Raw genomic sequence first — 18,622 nt, 5'->3', positions numbered from 1 at the left:
TTCCAGGATGTAGTTATTTTCATTTCCTATTCTTTGTAGGACATACAATTTTCATGTCAGAGGGAGTTATCATCACTTCAAAATTATACAGTCAATGTTTGGTAATGATGTGAAAATTAATTGAAATGGCATGAAATGTTCTGTTAAGAAACCAACCCCTTAGCAAAGATATATAATACTTGCTGCACATAGTACATATTTTGAGTGATCATATAATTTGTCTGTTGGTCACAGGTTCCTGTATAAGGCATGTGTCTGTCTTCTAGGAAGCATATGTGTATTGAATGCTTAAATGTGAAATCTATCAGGCATCCCATGAAATGAGCTGGTGAGTGCATGGAGTCTACAGCTGGACATATTGGCTTGAATTGCTATGGCAAGATCATTTTTTCCACATTGAGACAATACAACTGGTATTCTGACCCAAGTCAGAAATGAAAGGCACCTGCTACCATAGCAGCCACATTAGCAACTCTAAGCAAAGCTGAATTAAATAAAAATCTCAAAATATGAAGCTTGAGGAAGGATGTATCCAAATACAATTTGCATAGGTCAACAAGTCAGCAATGTCACTAGGGTTGGTGTCACCCTATGCCACTCCCCCATTGACTCCCTCCCTCCCATATCACACTATACAGTATTCTTAGTAATATTTTTTGTACTAATGTTACTCATAAAACATAATTCCTGTATATCACTGAATGCAATGGCAATAGTGACATGAAGAATTAGCACAATTAAAATTATACCTTTAAATTACAAAATCATATACACAGCCTAAATGTGTTCATGTGTACATAGTTTCATCTGATTAAAGTGAAAATTTGGTAAGATTACAAATTTTAAGTTTTACTTCTTTAAAAAAACAACCTCAGGACTCTCCTTTCTCCTCCAACTGAGCCATGCCCCACTCACACCATTTCTTTTACTGATCTCCATCTTTATAAAGACACTCAAGTGAACACTATATCCCGCTTCTGTCAAAAGGCAGATGTTTGGGGACCAATGGTATCTCCCACCAAGGGTGGCCTGCCCATTCCACACACCCCTAGTGATGTCCCTGTAGCAAGCAAAACATCTTCCAGGAACAGAACCAACTTGTGTGGATTGACTTTTCTAGCCCTTAGGCAGCTTGTTACTCACTCCAAACATCTCAGAATATTCTGTGGCACACTCAAAGAACATAAAAGAAAGAAACAGAGCTTATACAGTTGGCTCTCTATGTCCACAGATCCAACCTTGAAAATATTATAATAAATAAATAAATAAATATTTTTTTAAAAAACATAACTTTGAATTTACCATTTTATATAAGGGATACTATTTTACCACCTCTGTATTTAATCGGACTTGAACATTTACAGATTTTGATATCCCCCAGGGATCCTGGAACCATACCTCAGCAGATACTAAGGTTTACTGTATATCCAGAGTATTATTTCCACCTCACCTTAAATTCCTAGATGACCTCCCTGACCAGTTACATATGTAGTGAAAGCAGGAGTAATCTTTGATGCTGGTTGATGTCTTCCACTGAAATATTTAAAGTGTTGGTATGAGAGGTGGGATCCCAACCCCCACATACACATGTACGTGAGAATGTACAATTGGGTCTGCATCTCCTCTGCTAAACTAAAGGAAGACTTCTAGTTTTAATAGTTCTTTTGCAAGTGTCACAAAAATTAGCTAAAGATCAATTTTCATGGCCATTACACAAACTCAAAATCAAGTATAATATATCAAATCATGTAATACATCTATATCATATATAATGTATGTCAGTAAATTTGTTGGGAATACTGATTAGGGCATTTGGTGGGAACAGATATTCAAAGCATTCTTAAGTCTTTTAAGGACTAGCAACCTGCTACTTTAATACTTTTCGTATTAAGAAAAAAGATATTAAAAGGCCATAAAAATCCCAATGAGCAATTATTTAATGTCATTCTTTCTTTACCAATAGAATGTGTGTGTGTGCGTGCACACACATGGGGGGGGGGGGAGAAAGAGAGAGAAAGAAACAGGAGAATCCTTTTTTTTTCTCTTTCTCTGTCTCCCTCACACAGTCCCAGTAGTAGTTGTTGTTCTCCTCAATACCATCATTAGCACCAACCTCATCTATGTGCAAAATTGGAACTGAAGGAGCCTGTTCTGATACCATTTTTACCTCTTGATTATATGACACCTGTTAGAAAAGAGAGGCAGGTACTACCATGAGGTAAGACCAAGTTTCCCCGAAAATAAGACACTGTCTTATATTTATTTTTCCTCAAGAAGGCATACTATGGCTTGTTTTCAGGGGGTGTCTTATTTTTATTAACTACGGTACAATCTACATTTATTCAAATATAGTTAAGTTGTCTTCTTCTGGAACATCATCATGACTCTCCAAACCCAGAATTCCATCCTGAATTTCTTGCGACTCCATTTTCTTTAGAATCATTGGACCAATCTTTCCACTCTTTTCCGCCTCCTTCCATCCCACACCATACCTATCACTATGTCTTATTTTCAGGGTATGGCTTATATTGCGCAAATGCTTTAAAATCCTGCTACAGTTTATTTTATGCATATGTTTTATTTTCGGGGAAACAGGGTATTAAAATTTAAAGTCCTGCTGGCTACATGTGTGATTTAATTTCCCGATTTCTGTATCCTCAAGGAAATTAACACATTTCAGCTTTATAGGAGCAGGAGGAATTGGAAGAGGGTGGTGGTGGAAGGAGGTGAACAGAAAGATGTGGGCAAATAATTATTTGACTGATAAACATGATTGCAATGATTTCAGAGGAATAATAAATGGTTAAGTGCTCAAAGTTTTGAATGTCTATACATATTGCTTTGATTTATGGCATAAGTAAATCTGTAAGGTTATGATCCCAATTGGTTCCACACACTCAGAGATATTGGACTTCTGTGTTTCTGTGTAATAGCCCCTCAAGCTGCATGAAGCAGTGTGATGTAATGGACAAAGTATCATACTTAAAGATTTTCGTTCACATATCTGTTCAACCTTAAATTTCACCATGGGGTAACCTCTATCTCACAATGTAGCCAAAATTGCGGTAATAATTGGCATAACCTCTATATATTTCTCCCAGTTCCTATAGAACAAAGATAGTACAAAGACAATACATTAATAGCATTTATGTTTTGGTGATAAAAGATATTTTCAAAAGATGTTTCTGATGTGATGCAGTAGTCTTCTGCTACAAAGATAGACTGCAGAAATTATTGGGAACAATTATATTTTTATTTGAATCCAGACTCCTATATCATTGTTGTAGTAGCAGTTGTTTACCAAGCCTCTTCATAAAACATATGAGAGCATGGGGAATGGGGGAGGAGTATGTCCAGGCAATCATCAGAAAGAAGCAAATTTGTTCTGCAAATGTAAGAGCATTACTTTCCTTAAAAACAAGTCAGCTATTTCCATGCATTCTGAATTCTTGACCAAACGAAATATACAATTTATATTGTTTTCCTGTTACAGGAGCTATGCCTGTGCCAGACCAACCATCGTCCTCTGACAAGACAAGTTCCCTTAGCCCTGTCCTGAATACATCCAATGGAGATGGATCTGAAACAGAGACCACATCTGCAATTCTGGCTTCAGTTAAAGAACAAGTAAGTAAATGCAAAGTATTCCAAACGAACTATCACTGTTTGCTGTGCAGATGAACTTTACCTAATGCTTCCTTAAGCACCTAAAGTATAAACTGTGTTTCAAAATTGTTTAGATTTTTTTGGCATGTTGTTATGATTTGTGACTGAAATATTAATTGAAATATGCAATTTTTCTTACTTTCCTTAAACAGATTTGAAATTAATCTTGGTATACCACTGGCCCCACATATTTTTTTCCTTTTTATTTTATTTTTTGGTTTTTAAGAATTGGGATGAATATGCCAATTATGACATAAATTTTCTATAAATCCAAGTTGGAAACCCTTAAGTGTGTGTGTGGTAAAACTTGTATAATTATGACCAGATTATCATTCATGTACTGAAAATCATACACATTGTTAGTTCAGAGAAGTAGGACAGGGTAGTTTTGTGTGTTGGTGAGCTATCTGGTTTTTGACACATATCTTTGACCTAGTACTTAAGGAAAGCCAGACTTGAAGTGGGAGAGGTCTGCAGTCCATAAGCGATGGAATGAATACCAAATACTTTTTGCTTCCATAGGTGTCTCAGCTTCCATTATGTTGTTCTCATTTCAACATTTCACTCTGTAGTTATCCTGTACTTACAGACTTCTTGGTTCACGCTATAAATTTTATTACTGACAAATATGTTTGTGCTCCCATTTAAAAGCTCTGAATATTTTCCTCATGTGAACACAAAGTATCTAGAAAGTGTCAGATTTCACCACTTTACTCTAGTGTAGGAGTATATTTTGCATGCATTTGAGTTACATTTGTAGAGTTATACATGATGTTGCATCAAATGGAAAAAAAATGTCTTCAATTTGAAGACTCATGGATCCAGGTTGCATTTGAGAGACGAGTGTGTTCTCTTGATAGTCCACATGGTGCAGCTAAAATGGAAACTTATTTTAAATACTATTGATTTGAATGTGGAAGTTAATCAAATGCTTGACTCTCTGTAACTGAAATTAATGAGACACCATTCTGGTAGAAGCTTTTTACATAATTTGGGCAAGATCCAGCCAATGTTATTTTAAGAAACAGATTTGTTTGCAACAGGAAATTTGGAAGTAACAAGCAAAGTGGACATATTTTAAGAGCATGCTTTCTAGACACGTCTAATGTGGTACTCATGTGGCAAAGGCATTGGGGTATCTCTGTATGCTGCTAGCCTGCTGTGTTGCTTTTGAAAATCACTTGACCTCTTGGCTCTGTTTCTCTATGTTTAAAGTTCTCTGAGAATCCATATGCAAAGTAGTTTTATCTGTCACTCCAGATTTCTTTGCTGGCATCTTTCACAGCAGGAGGCAAGAGCCTTTCTGTAGCAACCAAGGATTATTTAAAAACCTGTGTTTTGTGCCAGAAAACCATTGCTTATGGAAGTCGAGTTTCAGGGACACATTTTTGTGTGAGGCATTTCTATTTACATACTTGAAAAGTTTTCATATTTTCTTTTGTTCCCTGATTTACAAAAAATCAATTTCAATATATACCTTAATATATGTATATTTTTATGTATTAATGCATTGACACAGTGTGCTCATTAACAGCCACTAATCCTAAAAAGCTGAATATTAGGTGTGGTTGCTATGGCTGTTGAAAAGAAGTAAAGATGTGAAGCGTAGGTACCATTTGATATGAGGTGGAGTGAAACAGAAATGGAAGAACAAATAATGCGTAACATGTTGTTATCTCACCCATAGTTATATTACAAGAGGCAGGTTTTTACTGGACACTTTTTTCTCTGCTGTTAGGATTGTGAATATGTAATAAATAAACATCTGATAAGAGACACAGGCTCTTATGTAGCCAACTTTACCAAGTATAGGACTTCTGTATTGTGCAAAAAAGGTCTTCTGATTATAATTGTCTCCATATTCATTCCATTGGCAGAAATATGTAGTTCTGTTCATAGTAATAAATAAGGCAAACAGTTTGTCCAACAAACCTGATAAAAAAAGTACTTGGACTGACATGAGTACCCAATTTAATGTCTCCATAAATGCATGCATTCTTATTCAGTATAATAGAGATTTACATTTTCCCCTTTGTATGAAATAAAAATGTGTATTATAGAAGTGATGCTTAAGTACTTTCTCTTTCCCAACCCTTTATCACTGTTTGTAACTGCTCAGAGATGCTTAATGCATTTTTCTTGTGAGGAAAAAATTGTGGTTTTTTAGTTACCAAAAACAATTTATCTAATAGTAAACATGCCATGATTGTTTGTTTTATTTTGTCTTTTGAAATACTGCCACAAATGCCAGGTGGTTCTCCAAATTGGTGAATGATATTTTCTCTTGAAATCTTCAGCCAGAATCTGTATCCAGAGCCTAGAATTCAAAGTTTATTTACTAGAGTTTACTCCTATGTAGATTTGCATAGATTGCTGGCTAGCTTCTTTATTTATTTGTTATATTTATTATATTTATTTCTATCCTGCTCTTTTCCCAGAATTAAGAGTCAGAGCGGCTTCACAACATTAAAAAAAGTATAGTTAAAACACACCAAAAAAGTACATTAAAAAGGAATTAAATTATTACAATATTAAAACAGATAGTTATTAAAAGAATAAAACACATTTTAAAAAGATATATATATATATATAAATTAAATGGTGCAACATCCCAGCCTGTCCTTATAACAATTCCTTAAAAGCCTGTGTGAACAGATAGGTTTTAACCTGCAGGCAGAAGGCCATCAAGGAGGGAGCCATTCTGATCTCCCTGGGAGATCAGGGAGTTCCAGAGTCCAGGGGCAGCCACCAAGAAGGTCCTCTCTCGCGTCCCCACCAACGGTGTTTGTGATGATGTTGGGACCTCTCTGTCCCAACATCTCTTCTTTACTGTTGCCTCCTTTATGCTTTGGCCAGGAATAAAATAATAGAACCCACATTCGTACACTCTCCTTTCCTCCGTTTTTGCTTTATTGTTTTGCTTATTGCAAAGATGCCACACCAGTGCGAAAGAAGTCCAGGTCAAGAGAAGAAGCAAAAGCACAGTAGCAGTTTCTGCTCTTTTTCTCTTAGAAAGTGTCTAATGGCCAATCTGATTTGGAATTTGAAGGATCTGACCATGATGTGCTCTCCTCTCCTATCTGTAAATGAGATGTGGATTGGACAGCTCTTCCTATCATCTGAATGTTTCCGCTCTCTGCCTTAGTTCTGTTGTTCCCACCCCATGTATCTTTTAGACTTTGATTTTTAAAGCCTCACTAAAGTGGAAGTCTTCAGTAATACTATTGCTGTATTCAGAAAGATTTTTAAATAGGTACCTAGACTGAAGGTTTTTCTGAATGTTTAAGCAGGAGATGATGGTTTTAATAGAAATCTATCTTTTCTAAACTTAATTCTTGTGCATGTTGATATTGCTTTGTGTAAAAAAATAAAGCTGAAAGATAATTACAAAGATTTTATAGCTTTAAATCTACCAGCTTATTATGAACCATTTTGATGTAAAACGTGTTCTCTTATCTGGTCTGTTTCTTCCTGTATGAGCTAATCCAAGTATTCAGTTTAAAGGGAAGGGAATTATCATGTCATCTTTAATTTGATACACACAATTTGGCTGAATATTATATTCCTAAAAACAGAACATAGTAAAAATTTCCAGACATATTTCCTGGTATTCCTCTCTTCTGTTTCCATCTACATTCAGGTTAGTCAGAGTGAGACTTCTCTTGAAAATATTAGCTCATTAATCTTTAATTGTGTTAAAAAACACAACTTGATCATTGTTACACTTTAACTATTTCATATGCTTGAGGCCTCCCAACTATTAATGTTAATTAAGAGTGGAGAATGCTCTGAAAAATATTTGCTCATCTCCATACAAAATTTCTGTTGTGGAGTCCTGAAGTCACCTCATGAGCCCATAACCACCTTAATGGGTAGCTGTTTGTGATGCCCAATTTTCTTTTGGCAGTAGCTATTGTGAGACAAGAGTGGGTGGGGTGTTCTGTCTTGTCTTCCTGCTGCCCTTCCTTGGTTTTGGCACCAGCAATAAATGTTTTGATGAGTGCCAGTTTCCCAAGGTGCATGGCATCTCTGCTACCTGTTTCTCTTCCACCCAGAAATATGGCAGCTTCCCCAGGGCAGCGTACAATAATCACAAAACCATATGCTAGTGTGACCTGCATTATGGAATGTAAATTAAAACATCAGAAACAGTAAAACAAATCAAACAATCCAATGTGAACAATAAAACCCAGTGGAATCAGCAAAATCTTGTTAGCAGTTTTAAAAGCAGTGTATTGCATGCTTGGAAGCCTGGTCAAATACAAAAAAATCTCCTTGGAGATACTAGGTTTGGCCCCAGCAAGCCTACCTTGAAAGGGAATTTTCCTAAGTAAAGGTTAAGGTAAAGGTTTTCCCTTGACAAGATTGTCTAGTTATGACTAACTGTAGGGGGTGGTGCTCATGTCCGTTACCAAGCCGAAAAGTCAGTATTGTCAAAGATAACCCTGTGATCATGTAGCTGGCATGATTTCACAGAATGCTATTATCTTCCCACCAAAGTGGTATGTATTTATCTACTTGCATTTTTACATTCTTTCAAACTGCTAATTTGGCAGAAGGTGGGACTAGCAATGAGAGCCCACTCTGTCACTCAGTGCCTAGGCCTCAAACTGCTGATCTGCCATTGATATGGTCCGGGTTCTGTTCTGCCCCAATGTTATTCAACATCTACATGAAACCGCTAGGAGCGATCATCCAGAGTTTTGGAGTGAAGTGTCACAAGTATGCTGATGACACCCAACTCTATCTCTCCTTTCCATCTGATTCCAAGGAAGCTATCTCTCTACTGAAACAATGTTTGCTGTCAGTAATGCACTGGATGAGGGCAAACAAATTGAAGCTTAATTCAGACAAGACAGTGGTGCTCCTGGTCAGTTGTAAGGCAGATCAGGAAATTGGGGCTTTGCCAGTGCTGGATGGGGTCACACTCCCCCTGAAATCTCAGGCTGGCAGCTTGGGTGTGTTTCTGGACTCCACTCTGAGCCTGGATGCCCAGGTCTCAGCAGTGGCCAGGAGTGCATTTGCACAGCTTAAACTTGTGCGCCAGCTGCACCCATTTCTTGAGATGTCAGATCTAGCTACAGTGACATATGCCTTGATTACATCCCGTTTGGACTACTGCAATGCACTCTGCGTGGGACTACCTTTGTAAACTGTCTGGAAACTTCAGCGGGTTCAAAACGCTGCAGCCAGAATGCTGACCAGGGCCAGTTACAGGAAGCATATAACTCTCTTGTTTAAATAGCTCCACTGGCTACTGGCTCATGACCTGTAAAGTCCAACATGGCTTGGGTCCAGACTGGAATATACTTAGAATATACTTAGAAGTCCATTGTGCAATTGCACAATTGTGTAAAGAAAATGAATTTGTTGTGTTGTTACAGGCTTAAGTTGGTGGTAGGCTGTAAATTGTTGAAATCCTAGTAGAGAAAATAATCTTGTCCTTCAATTATTCTGGTCCTTTGATTGCTACAGCTTTTTTAACTGTTAAAAAACGAGAGCAACATACAGGTATGCTGCACTCACTGCCCTGCTCAAATTGCTGTTATGGGCCCTAGTTATGGACCAACTCACCAGCTGAGTCTCCTCCACTCTCCTTCTACCTTGTGCTTTTGATGTGCAAACTAGTGATGTATGAATTAAACATAATTTGTCCTGAATGTTTTCAGGTGTTCCCATGGTATAAAATATTTGCATTATTGAAAAGCTGTTTATTGAGTTGGGGTAAGGAAAGTATTAGAAATATTTTAAATGATCACAAATTATACTTGTCGAGTATCAGAAACACTAACAAGAAGAATCCTGGACTGACAAGAATCTTCATATTTCAAGATTGTTTGTGCAAAATCTGCATATTTTTCTTTACTGTGGAAAATAGCATTTTCTCTGCAGAAAACAATATTTCTGCATTTAAAAAGGTTCATGCAGAATGCTGTATCCTGGTAAATGCTGTAGTTGTCGACTTACTCAACACAATATTTGCATGTGGCAGTTTTGCACACAACCCAGCATTATCTGTGTAGTGAAAAGTATTTTCTCTACAGAAAATGATACTCCTGTATGCACAAAAAATATATTCTGAAAATGCTGGGTTTTGAACAGGGAATGTTGTTTTCTGCAGTAAACATGTATATATTTTCTTCAGAATCAATCCTACCCTGTGAGTAGTCATTGAAAATTGCATATATATATATATATATATATATATATATATATATCACAGTGAGGAGAAAACTGCTAAAATTATTAAATGTTCTCTTCACTATATATCTATTATTGAGCTTAGTTACAGAAACCTTGATGAGTTAGAAAAAGAAAGAACTTTTAAAGAAAGAGAAATAAATGCTAGATTAATTAATCACGAATCCCTTAATGATTCAGCTTATGATGATATTATTAACATCCCTGTATCAAGTAAAAATTAGGATATTTTTAGCTTGTGGGTTTAACATGTAAATATATTAATGACCCATTTAAAGCAGTATATTTGTGGAGGTTTTTATTTCATAAAACAAAGGGCTGGTACAGACCGGCATAATTCCGGTGGCATGGGGGCATAGCATATGCACAAAGCATGCCCCGATGATGTCCCAAAGCTGGCATTACACTGCTCACAGGGACAGCTTTTTGGCACTTAGGCAGCACGGCATATAGATACCGCACACCACAGGAACATTGAAAAGCCATAGCAGCAACAGAAATGTCGGCATTTTTCCAGTGCCAAAAGGATCAGCATTTTGCTGGACAACAGCCAGATTGAGGCTGTGGCACATGGTTGCCACAGCCCCGATATAGTGATCAAAGGGGCAGCGTCAAGCTGCCCCTTTAGAGCCATCTGTTTAGGCCCTAAGTTTTTATTTGCTAGAACCTTTGACAAAAGTAAGGGGAAAGGCCATCAGATCTACAGAAAAGCTTATAGTGATTACTATGCATGACAATAATGCCTAAAATATAATTTATTTTATCTAATTTTATCATAATATTATTTCAAAGCACTGAATCTATAAACAATTAAAGACTATTTTAAAATGACAGTTTTTTAAAAACTTGCTGTGAAGAATTATAAAAGTAGATGCCACATTTCTGTCTTCCAGATATCTTAACAATATTTTGAATAATCTATTAGACACCGAAGCCAACTGTTGAGCAGTACCAATTTGCAAGGGGGTCAGGCAAGGCTGAATTCTATCACTCTACTTGTTCAACTTGTATGCAGAAAATACCATACAAAGAGAAGGTTTGACTCAGAAGAAGGCGGACTAAATATAGGGGGAAAGAGCATAAAAATTTCTAAGATATGTGGATGACACCACATTACATGCAGAAAACATAATGGACTTGGTATATTTAATAAGGAAGGTCAAGGAAGAAAGTGCAAAGCCAGGCTTGTTGCTGGAGGAGCTAAATTAATTCTGCCGCAACAATGAGGAAATTGAAATAGTTAAAGATTTGTTTGTGTCTTGGCTCAAACATTTATCAGAAAGGAGACTGCAGTCAAGAAATAAGAAGGCTAGGAATGGGAAGGGCAGCAATGAAAGAACTAGAGAAGATCCCAAAGAATAAAGATATCCAACTAAACATTAAAGTTAGAATTGTCCTAGCCATTGTCCTAGCCCTTTAACATGTATAGAAGTGAGAGCTGGACAGTGGAGAATGCAGATAAAAAGAAAATCAACTCTTTTGAGCTTTGTTGCAGGAGAAGATTGATGAGAATACCATGAGCAGCCAGAAACACAAACAAATGGGTTTTTCAAGAAATCAAACCAGAATTCTCCCTGGAAACTAAGATGATTAGGTTGAGGCTGTTGTATTTTGGCCACATCATGAGAAGGCATGTCTCATTAGAAAAAGCAATAGTGCTCCCGTCCAAGTACTAACCAGGCCAACCCTGCTTAGCTTCCGAGATCAGATGAGATCAGGCGTGTTCAGGGTGGTATGGCTGTAGATAGGACCGTAGGAGCTTTCTGACTTGGAAAAATGGCCAATAAAGCGAGTTCAGGGACCAGTATTGGAGTCGGACTGTACCCAGATGGCAGTTTGGGGTGGGGAGCAAAAGCCATATGATAAAACCAGGGAGCAGCCCAAATTTGGCTTGAATTTGGGAGCAGTAAGTCACTTTATTTTGCTGTGTGCTAAGCTCCAAAGTTAGACAATGCAGGAGACCTAGAGAGACCATGCACATATAGAATATTTGTTATAACTTATCAGGAAAAGGAACAATGATTTAATAGTCTTGCTTACTTTATATATTTTAATTGCACTACAAAATACTTATAAATATGTATATTGCAAGATTCTGCTTTATTTTCTTTTTCAGAAAAGAATTTAAGAAACAGACCAAAAGGGTTGTTTTTTTTAAACATTAGTATTAAAACAAGGTACACTTCCCAGAATTCTATAACATGGAGCCATGGCAGTTAGAGTGGTGTCAAACACGATTATTTCTGCAGTGTGAATGCAGCCTTAGTTAAAGATTTTTTGTACATTGGCTTAGTCTTTAGGCAAAATGTAGAGTCAAGTCAAGAAATCAAAAGAAGGGTAATATTTGGAAAGGCAGCTATGAAAGAACTAGATCGAGTGTAAAGATATATCATTAAACAACATAGTGAAGACTATCCATGACATAGTATTTCTGGTGCCTATGTATGAGTGTGTAAGCTGGACAGTGAAGAAAGTTCATAGAAAGAAGAGTTCCACATATATCATGGACTTCTAAGCAGACAGATACATGGTTAATAGAGCAAACCAAACCTGAACTCTCCCCGGAAGCTAAAATGACTCAGCTATGGCTGTTATAACTTGGACATATCATGAGATGACATAACTCAATGGGAAAAAACAATAACAGTAGAATCAGGGACAGGACACCCCAGGCTTGGCCCATGGTGGCCTGTCTGTCTGCTCAGGGCCTAGGAGTACTTCAGAAGATAATATTCTAAAGAACATGTTACCCTCCCTTAAAAATTACAGTGAAGAGCAGGAAAATATCACAACATATTTCTGTGGCATTGCCATAACTCCATATTCCAAGTAGACATCAACCATGATGAGATGTGAATTCCTATGTGGTATTTAGAAAACTTTATGCCAATTAACGCCCTAATCCAGTGCAAGTTTTTTTAAATGCACAATGGATGAAGATGCTGAAGTTTATTTGAAAAAGCAATTTTGAACTATTACTATTTCAAAAATATGCATATGTGCACACAAATACACAAATGTATTTTTGTCATATTTCCTGTATTTTCTTCTATCTTTCTGCAGCTCAGATTATAATAACTGAATTATTAGGAAGCTATTTGGAAGTACACACCTACATAGCTACACACACTTTCCTCGGTTTTTTTTCTTGCCTCTCACATTTTAAAGGTCCCATGGTATGTCTCTTTTCCTACTGTGAAAAGCAACACATATCCACATCTTGATCATATCAAAAACTGCTTTCAAAATCTTTGTATGAAAAATTGTCATTCCAAAGGATGGGGGGGAAATGGTCGATATAAAGTGAGTTAACCACCCATTTTCATATGGCCAGTGATGCTTCTAAAGAGACCACTAGCCATGCTAGCTGGAAGGCTCTGGAAGCTATAGTCCAAAAGAATAACTTTTCCAAGTTCCTGTGTGTATCCTTTGAGTACAGTCTTGATCCATTAAAAACAAGGGTACTGCAAATGATTTAAATGGGAAGTCCAGTCTTTTATTGAGAAAATAAATTTTGTTTAGCATTATTAAAGTTTAACTCTTGTGTTGCCTCTCTCACATAAAAATGTGAAAGAAAATAATTAGTGCAAATACATGTATTCTCTGCTGCTACCAACTCTGCTAAAGAAAGAGCCCTTGCAGAAATTGGGGATAAACTGCTCATAATTCCTATGTTGTATATTATATTTGTTAATTTTCCTTCCATTGTAGCAGAAACATCATTTGTTTATTTCATCATTCTCATGCACTTTATTTTTCATTTACAATTGCAAGAAAGCATATTTTAAACTCTTATTAAAGGTAAATTAAACCATCACTCAATGCTACCCTGTGCTAGAAAATTCAGCTCAAAATCTAATTTTCTATTAAACTAATATTTAACTTTCTGTCAAAACGGCCATTTAAATACTAATCTAGTCAAATTACTGGCATGTAATTTCCCCCTCTTCTCCATTCCCAAGTGAAAGGGAACAGATTTGTACAGTAGACTTGGTTATGTGAGCTTTTGAAGCAGATTGTGAACCTGAACCCATCTGAACTCTCAGCAGAGCTTCAGTTTTAGAAACGCAGGCAATTTGTTGCTCAAAGCAGCAACTTTTATGAGGAAAATGCTCAGGACAGGCAAAAGGAAACAGGGAGAAAGTGGTGTTTTAAGATGGACATTCTGTGATTTTGGTGGAGCATTATGATACTGATCATGGCCCTTCCTTGTTATTAGTATTACACATCACTATTTTAAATTACTGATTTTTGAGGCACTATACTTTTCTAGATGAGAACCAGAATGGTATAGTGGTTTGAATGTTGGACTAGGACACTGGAGACCAGAGTTTTAATCTCTGTTTAGCTTTGGAAATCAGTTGGGTGATTATGGTCAAGTCACACTCTTTCAGCCTCAGAAGGCAAGGGCAACTCCCTCTGAACAAATTCTGCCAAGAAGATCCCATGATCAGATCACCTTACAGTTGCCAAAAGGCAGAAATTACTTGAAGGCAAACTAACTTCCTAACTGCATCTATCTGTCTGAATGAAACATCATAGCTTTCTGGCTTGGAGATAGCACTCTGACTTATGCCATTTCCATACCAATTGTCTCAACAGCCATACTGCCTTCCAGATAAACCATTGCAGTTATTCATCAGAGACCCTGAGCAGATAGACCAGAATAGCATGGGCCAAACCTGTGCCATCCTCATCTAGATCAGTCCCTGGGCTGGTCACCCAACTGATTTCCAAAGCTAAACAGAGTGTCACAATAACTCTTTGAATGAGAGTTCCTGCATGGCAGGGGGTTGGACTGGATGGCGTTGTGGTCTCTTCCAACTCTACAATTCTATGATCCTATGATGGTATTTACATGTCTGCTGTCCCCACACAATAGACCTGCTATAGCCATATGCCCTTTATTTTACTTGACCATTGCCATTAGTGAGAAGCCCCCCTGTCATTGTGTCTGATGGGAGAACAAGACACCTGGCCACATTATTATAGCCAGGCACCCCATATCATGGGGGGCTTCTCACTAGTGGCAACAGTTGAGTAAAGTGGGGCTGTCTGTTCTGCTGGGAGTATCACAGAGTTTCCACAAAACCCATGGGAAACAGTAGGTTATTTAGACCTGTGTTAAGGCCCCTTTGTCCTGGGATCAGGCCAGATCCACTGGATCCATGTCTGGTCTGCCAGATCTGGGCCTGATCCCAGAGCTATATATAAACTGGATAAACTGGATGTTTGGCTTCCTGAGACAGACCTTCACATGATCTTCAGCAAATGAGTCAACAGAGAAAGGATTGCCTGAGAACAGAAATTTGCAAAACTATTATGGTATATAATTATTCATATAACAAAAGGTCACAATAACTCCTGTCGGGAGTAGTTTCAGCCTAAGAAAAGCATAGTTCTTGTGTGCGTGTGTGTGTGTTGTGTGCCTTCAAGTCATTTTTGGCTTATGAGACGCTAAGGCAAACCTATCATGGGGTTTTCTTGGCAAGATTTGTTCAGAGAAGGTTTGCCATCCAGTGCTAAAAAATATTTTAGCACTTGGGACAGTCTGTTCCTTGCCAATAAATGTTCATCCACCAGAAATGCTAATGTAATAAATGTCACAATAATCGTCTATATAGCCAACACATTTTAATTACCGGTCGTTCTACTGAGAGTATTAACTCCAGGATATTTATTAGTAGTTCTAGAAGTAGAAACAAGTTTGTCTATGACTTTTTTGTTCATCTCCCCCCCCCCCACACACACACACACAAGTCCACTTTGTCAATTACAATGGAAATTGATTATGTGTACAGATAGTGGTTGCTGTGGTTCTATCCTAAGCTAAAATAACTAAGCAACAAATGGAATAAATTCTTGTGCTTTCTGAAGTTAAAATAAGACTGAAATCCTATGCTCAAAAGAACTCACTAAGTAAACAGTAAATTCTATTTATATTTTTTTTGTGTTATATGTTGTTGTTATTGTTGTGTGTCTTCAAGCTATTTCCAACTTATTGAGACCCTAAGGCAAACCTATCATAGGTTTACTTGGCAAGATTTGCTCAGAAGAGACTTACCATTGCCTTCTGCCAAAGCTGAGGGTATGTGACTTACCCATTGTCACCCAATCAGTAGGGCATTGAATCCTGGTCTCCAGAGTATATTTATTGTGTTATCACATCCCAGACTATAGACTACATAATCTTGGTACCCTGTGCTAATGCAATGACCAGAATAACAGAAAATGTGGCATTGTTGGCCACCTAATGGTTTTCCCTGGTATGACTAGATACTAAAATGCGGAGAAGCAGATCTATCTGCTTTGAAGTCAAAGCTTTCACAGTTGGCATCCATAGTTTTGTGCGAGTTTTTCAGGCTACGTGGCCCATGCTCTAGAAGAATTTATTCCTGATGTTTCGTCTGCATCTGTAGCTGGCATCTTCTGAGAATAGAACATGGCCACATAGCCCAAAAAACGCACAAAAAGCTATGATCTATCTGCTGTATATATTACAGACTCACTAGTGGCTGCTGTACTCAGGTTATTTTAAAGTACGCTGTCCTGTATTGAAATTTTGTTGCACTCTTATGACCCTGTTCTGCTAACGTTGCATATTTTCTGAGTTAGAACAATGATGGTATCCACGCATAGTTTTCTTACACATGTTGTTTCACAGTGAGTTGTGCAAATGGTTACGCAATTGTTTGCCTAACCTCTTCTTGTACAATCAAGCAATTCAGTGCAGCAAAAGTAGTGAAGATTTTCACTCTGCAGTGTCATAAATCCTAAACGTTTAACTATTGCATTGCTTAGAGTTCATTCGGGGTTTTCTTTTCCTGTTGCTTTTGAGATCTCCCTCTCCTTTCTTATGTTTCACTGGATTTAGGCTATGGAGGTTAACATAGGTTTTGCATTCGTTTTTAATGAATTGAGGTTGATTCTTTAATGAAGTACTTTGCTTCATCTGTTCTACTCTGATTTTCTTGTGTTCTTAGAAAAAATTCAAGCACAGAGATAACACACATTAGATACTCAGGCCAGCATTGCCAAGCATTAAACTAGATTATGTGTGATTTTTAGTACCTTACCTATTTAAAGATTTTCCCTACTGTTCCACATGTGTGATTCCAATTATCAGCAAATATCAGATAGAGAACTAGTGCTAAATTGTGTCATTTTTTTCTAGGTTTCATTTTGTGAATATCATTAATTGGAGTGGCAAATAAAAAAAGTCATTAATAGAATTGCAGGGTTTTTTAAATTTAATTTTATTGCTATGATTTAAATATTCTGTTTTTGTTTTGTTTTGTTTTTGTCTAAAGAGAGAGTGAACAAAGTTAATTCACATCAAAAAGAAAAAGTTACTGCAGTCTGCAGGTAGCAAATTTCATAGCTTTGTGTCTCAGAAGCCTGATTAATTTCTGAACTGATTTATTGTAATTGATTAATGTTCTGCACTAGTTTTCTGTGGCCTGGATATGACAAAGCCTCAGGCGGAGGGGACAGGAAAATTTTGAAAGCTTTGTAAATCATTTCCCCCTGAAACACCTCACCTCAATTTATGGAAACATGGAATGTTTTCTTCTAGGATGGTGAATATAATATTTAAGACAAGGAATTTATATTTTTGCTCATCTAAAATTAGCTTTTAAATGTGGCAGGAAGACTTTTATATAAGATTGTGGACAGGATCAAACTATTGAAATTATTTGTCTCGTTCTCCTTTTCTCATTTAGCTTTATGTCTGCTTGACACTGGCGGACACAAAAATCATTTTCATTGTTTTACCAAAATTGATGGCTTCTTCTATTATTGTTGGTGTCTGCCTGCTTCCCAGCCTAACAAAACCAAAGAGAATCATTGCAGTTCATATTATTATCACAGTGTATGTGAGGGGGGAAAATAAGTTCATTTTATCATTATTGGCTGAATAAACTCCATTTTAATGTATCAAACACAATCATCTTATGTCAAAGCAATTTCAATATATTTTGTTTCTTTCAAAATGGAAAATATTCATTTTCCCCCCAGAAAAATACCCTAGAAACCTCACTTTCCAGTTTTGGCTTCACACTTTCCAGAAACTATGGGCCTGAACAGACAGGCCAAAATAATGCTGCTTCAGGCCACTTTGGAAGTGTGCTGTTCAAATGAAGCATGTGTCCTTGGAGGCCGGACGCCGCACCAAAGCCACGCTCCAGTCCTAAAGACTGTAGTGCAGCTTTGGCACAGCTTAGGGCCTCTTAAGATGCATCTATCTTTTAAACAGCATACCTCCAAAGTGGCCTGAAGAAGCTTTATTTTGGCCTGTCTGTTCAGGCCCTTTGTATCTCTAATAAAGCCTTAGCTTTATCTCTGAGAACTGGTGTGATAATAATTAATGAAGTTTAATCACCTGAAGTGTAACTAATTTCATGTTGATGATAACTACAAATACCAAAAACTGTCTATGTTAAATTCTCCTAATGCAGCTTATTCTCCCAGATGTTTTCCAGAACCTCTGGAGGGACTTTCAGGGAACCACTGGGGCCATTTGGAGAAAGGAGTCATCTTTCGGCCTCTGAGGGAGAGAGAAGGCTGGCCCAGTACCATCAGGGGCTAGCCTGAAGAAGGAGGCTCCTCCCTCCCCAACTGTCATCTTTTGGCCTCTGAGGGAGAGAGAAGGCTGGCCCAGTACCATCAGGGGCTAGCCTGAAGAAGGAGGCTCCTCCCTCCCCAACTGTCATCTTTTGGCCTCTGAGGGAGAGAGAAGGCTGGCCCAGTACCA

The 18,622-nt window shown here is 37.5% G+C and overlaps 1 protein-coding gene across 2 annotated transcripts in view; it reads left to right on the top strand.

The window, feature by feature from the left end:
• Positions 1–3,498: 3,498 nt before the first annotated feature.
• The window catches only part of CTNND2 (catenin delta 2), a 557,661-nt gene continuing 542,537 nt past the window's right edge, over positions 3,499–18,622 (top strand). For both annotated transcript variants that reach the window (XM_042464992.1, XM_042464991.1), the window contains exon 1: positions 3,499–3,627. In XM_042464992.1, the coding sequence (XP_042320926.1) occupies positions 3,499–3,627 (129 nt within the window). The remainder of the gene's footprint in view (positions 3,628–18,622) is intronic.

Source organism: Sceloporus undulatus, chromosome 4, assembly GCF_019175285.1.
Source record: "Sceloporus undulatus isolate JIND9_A2432 ecotype Alabama chromosome 4, SceUnd_v1.1, whole genome shotgun sequence".
NCBI lineage: Eukaryota > Metazoa > Chordata > Lepidosauria > Squamata > Phrynosomatidae > Sceloporus > Sceloporus undulatus.
This window is presented reverse-complemented; position numbering and strand designations above follow the sequence as displayed.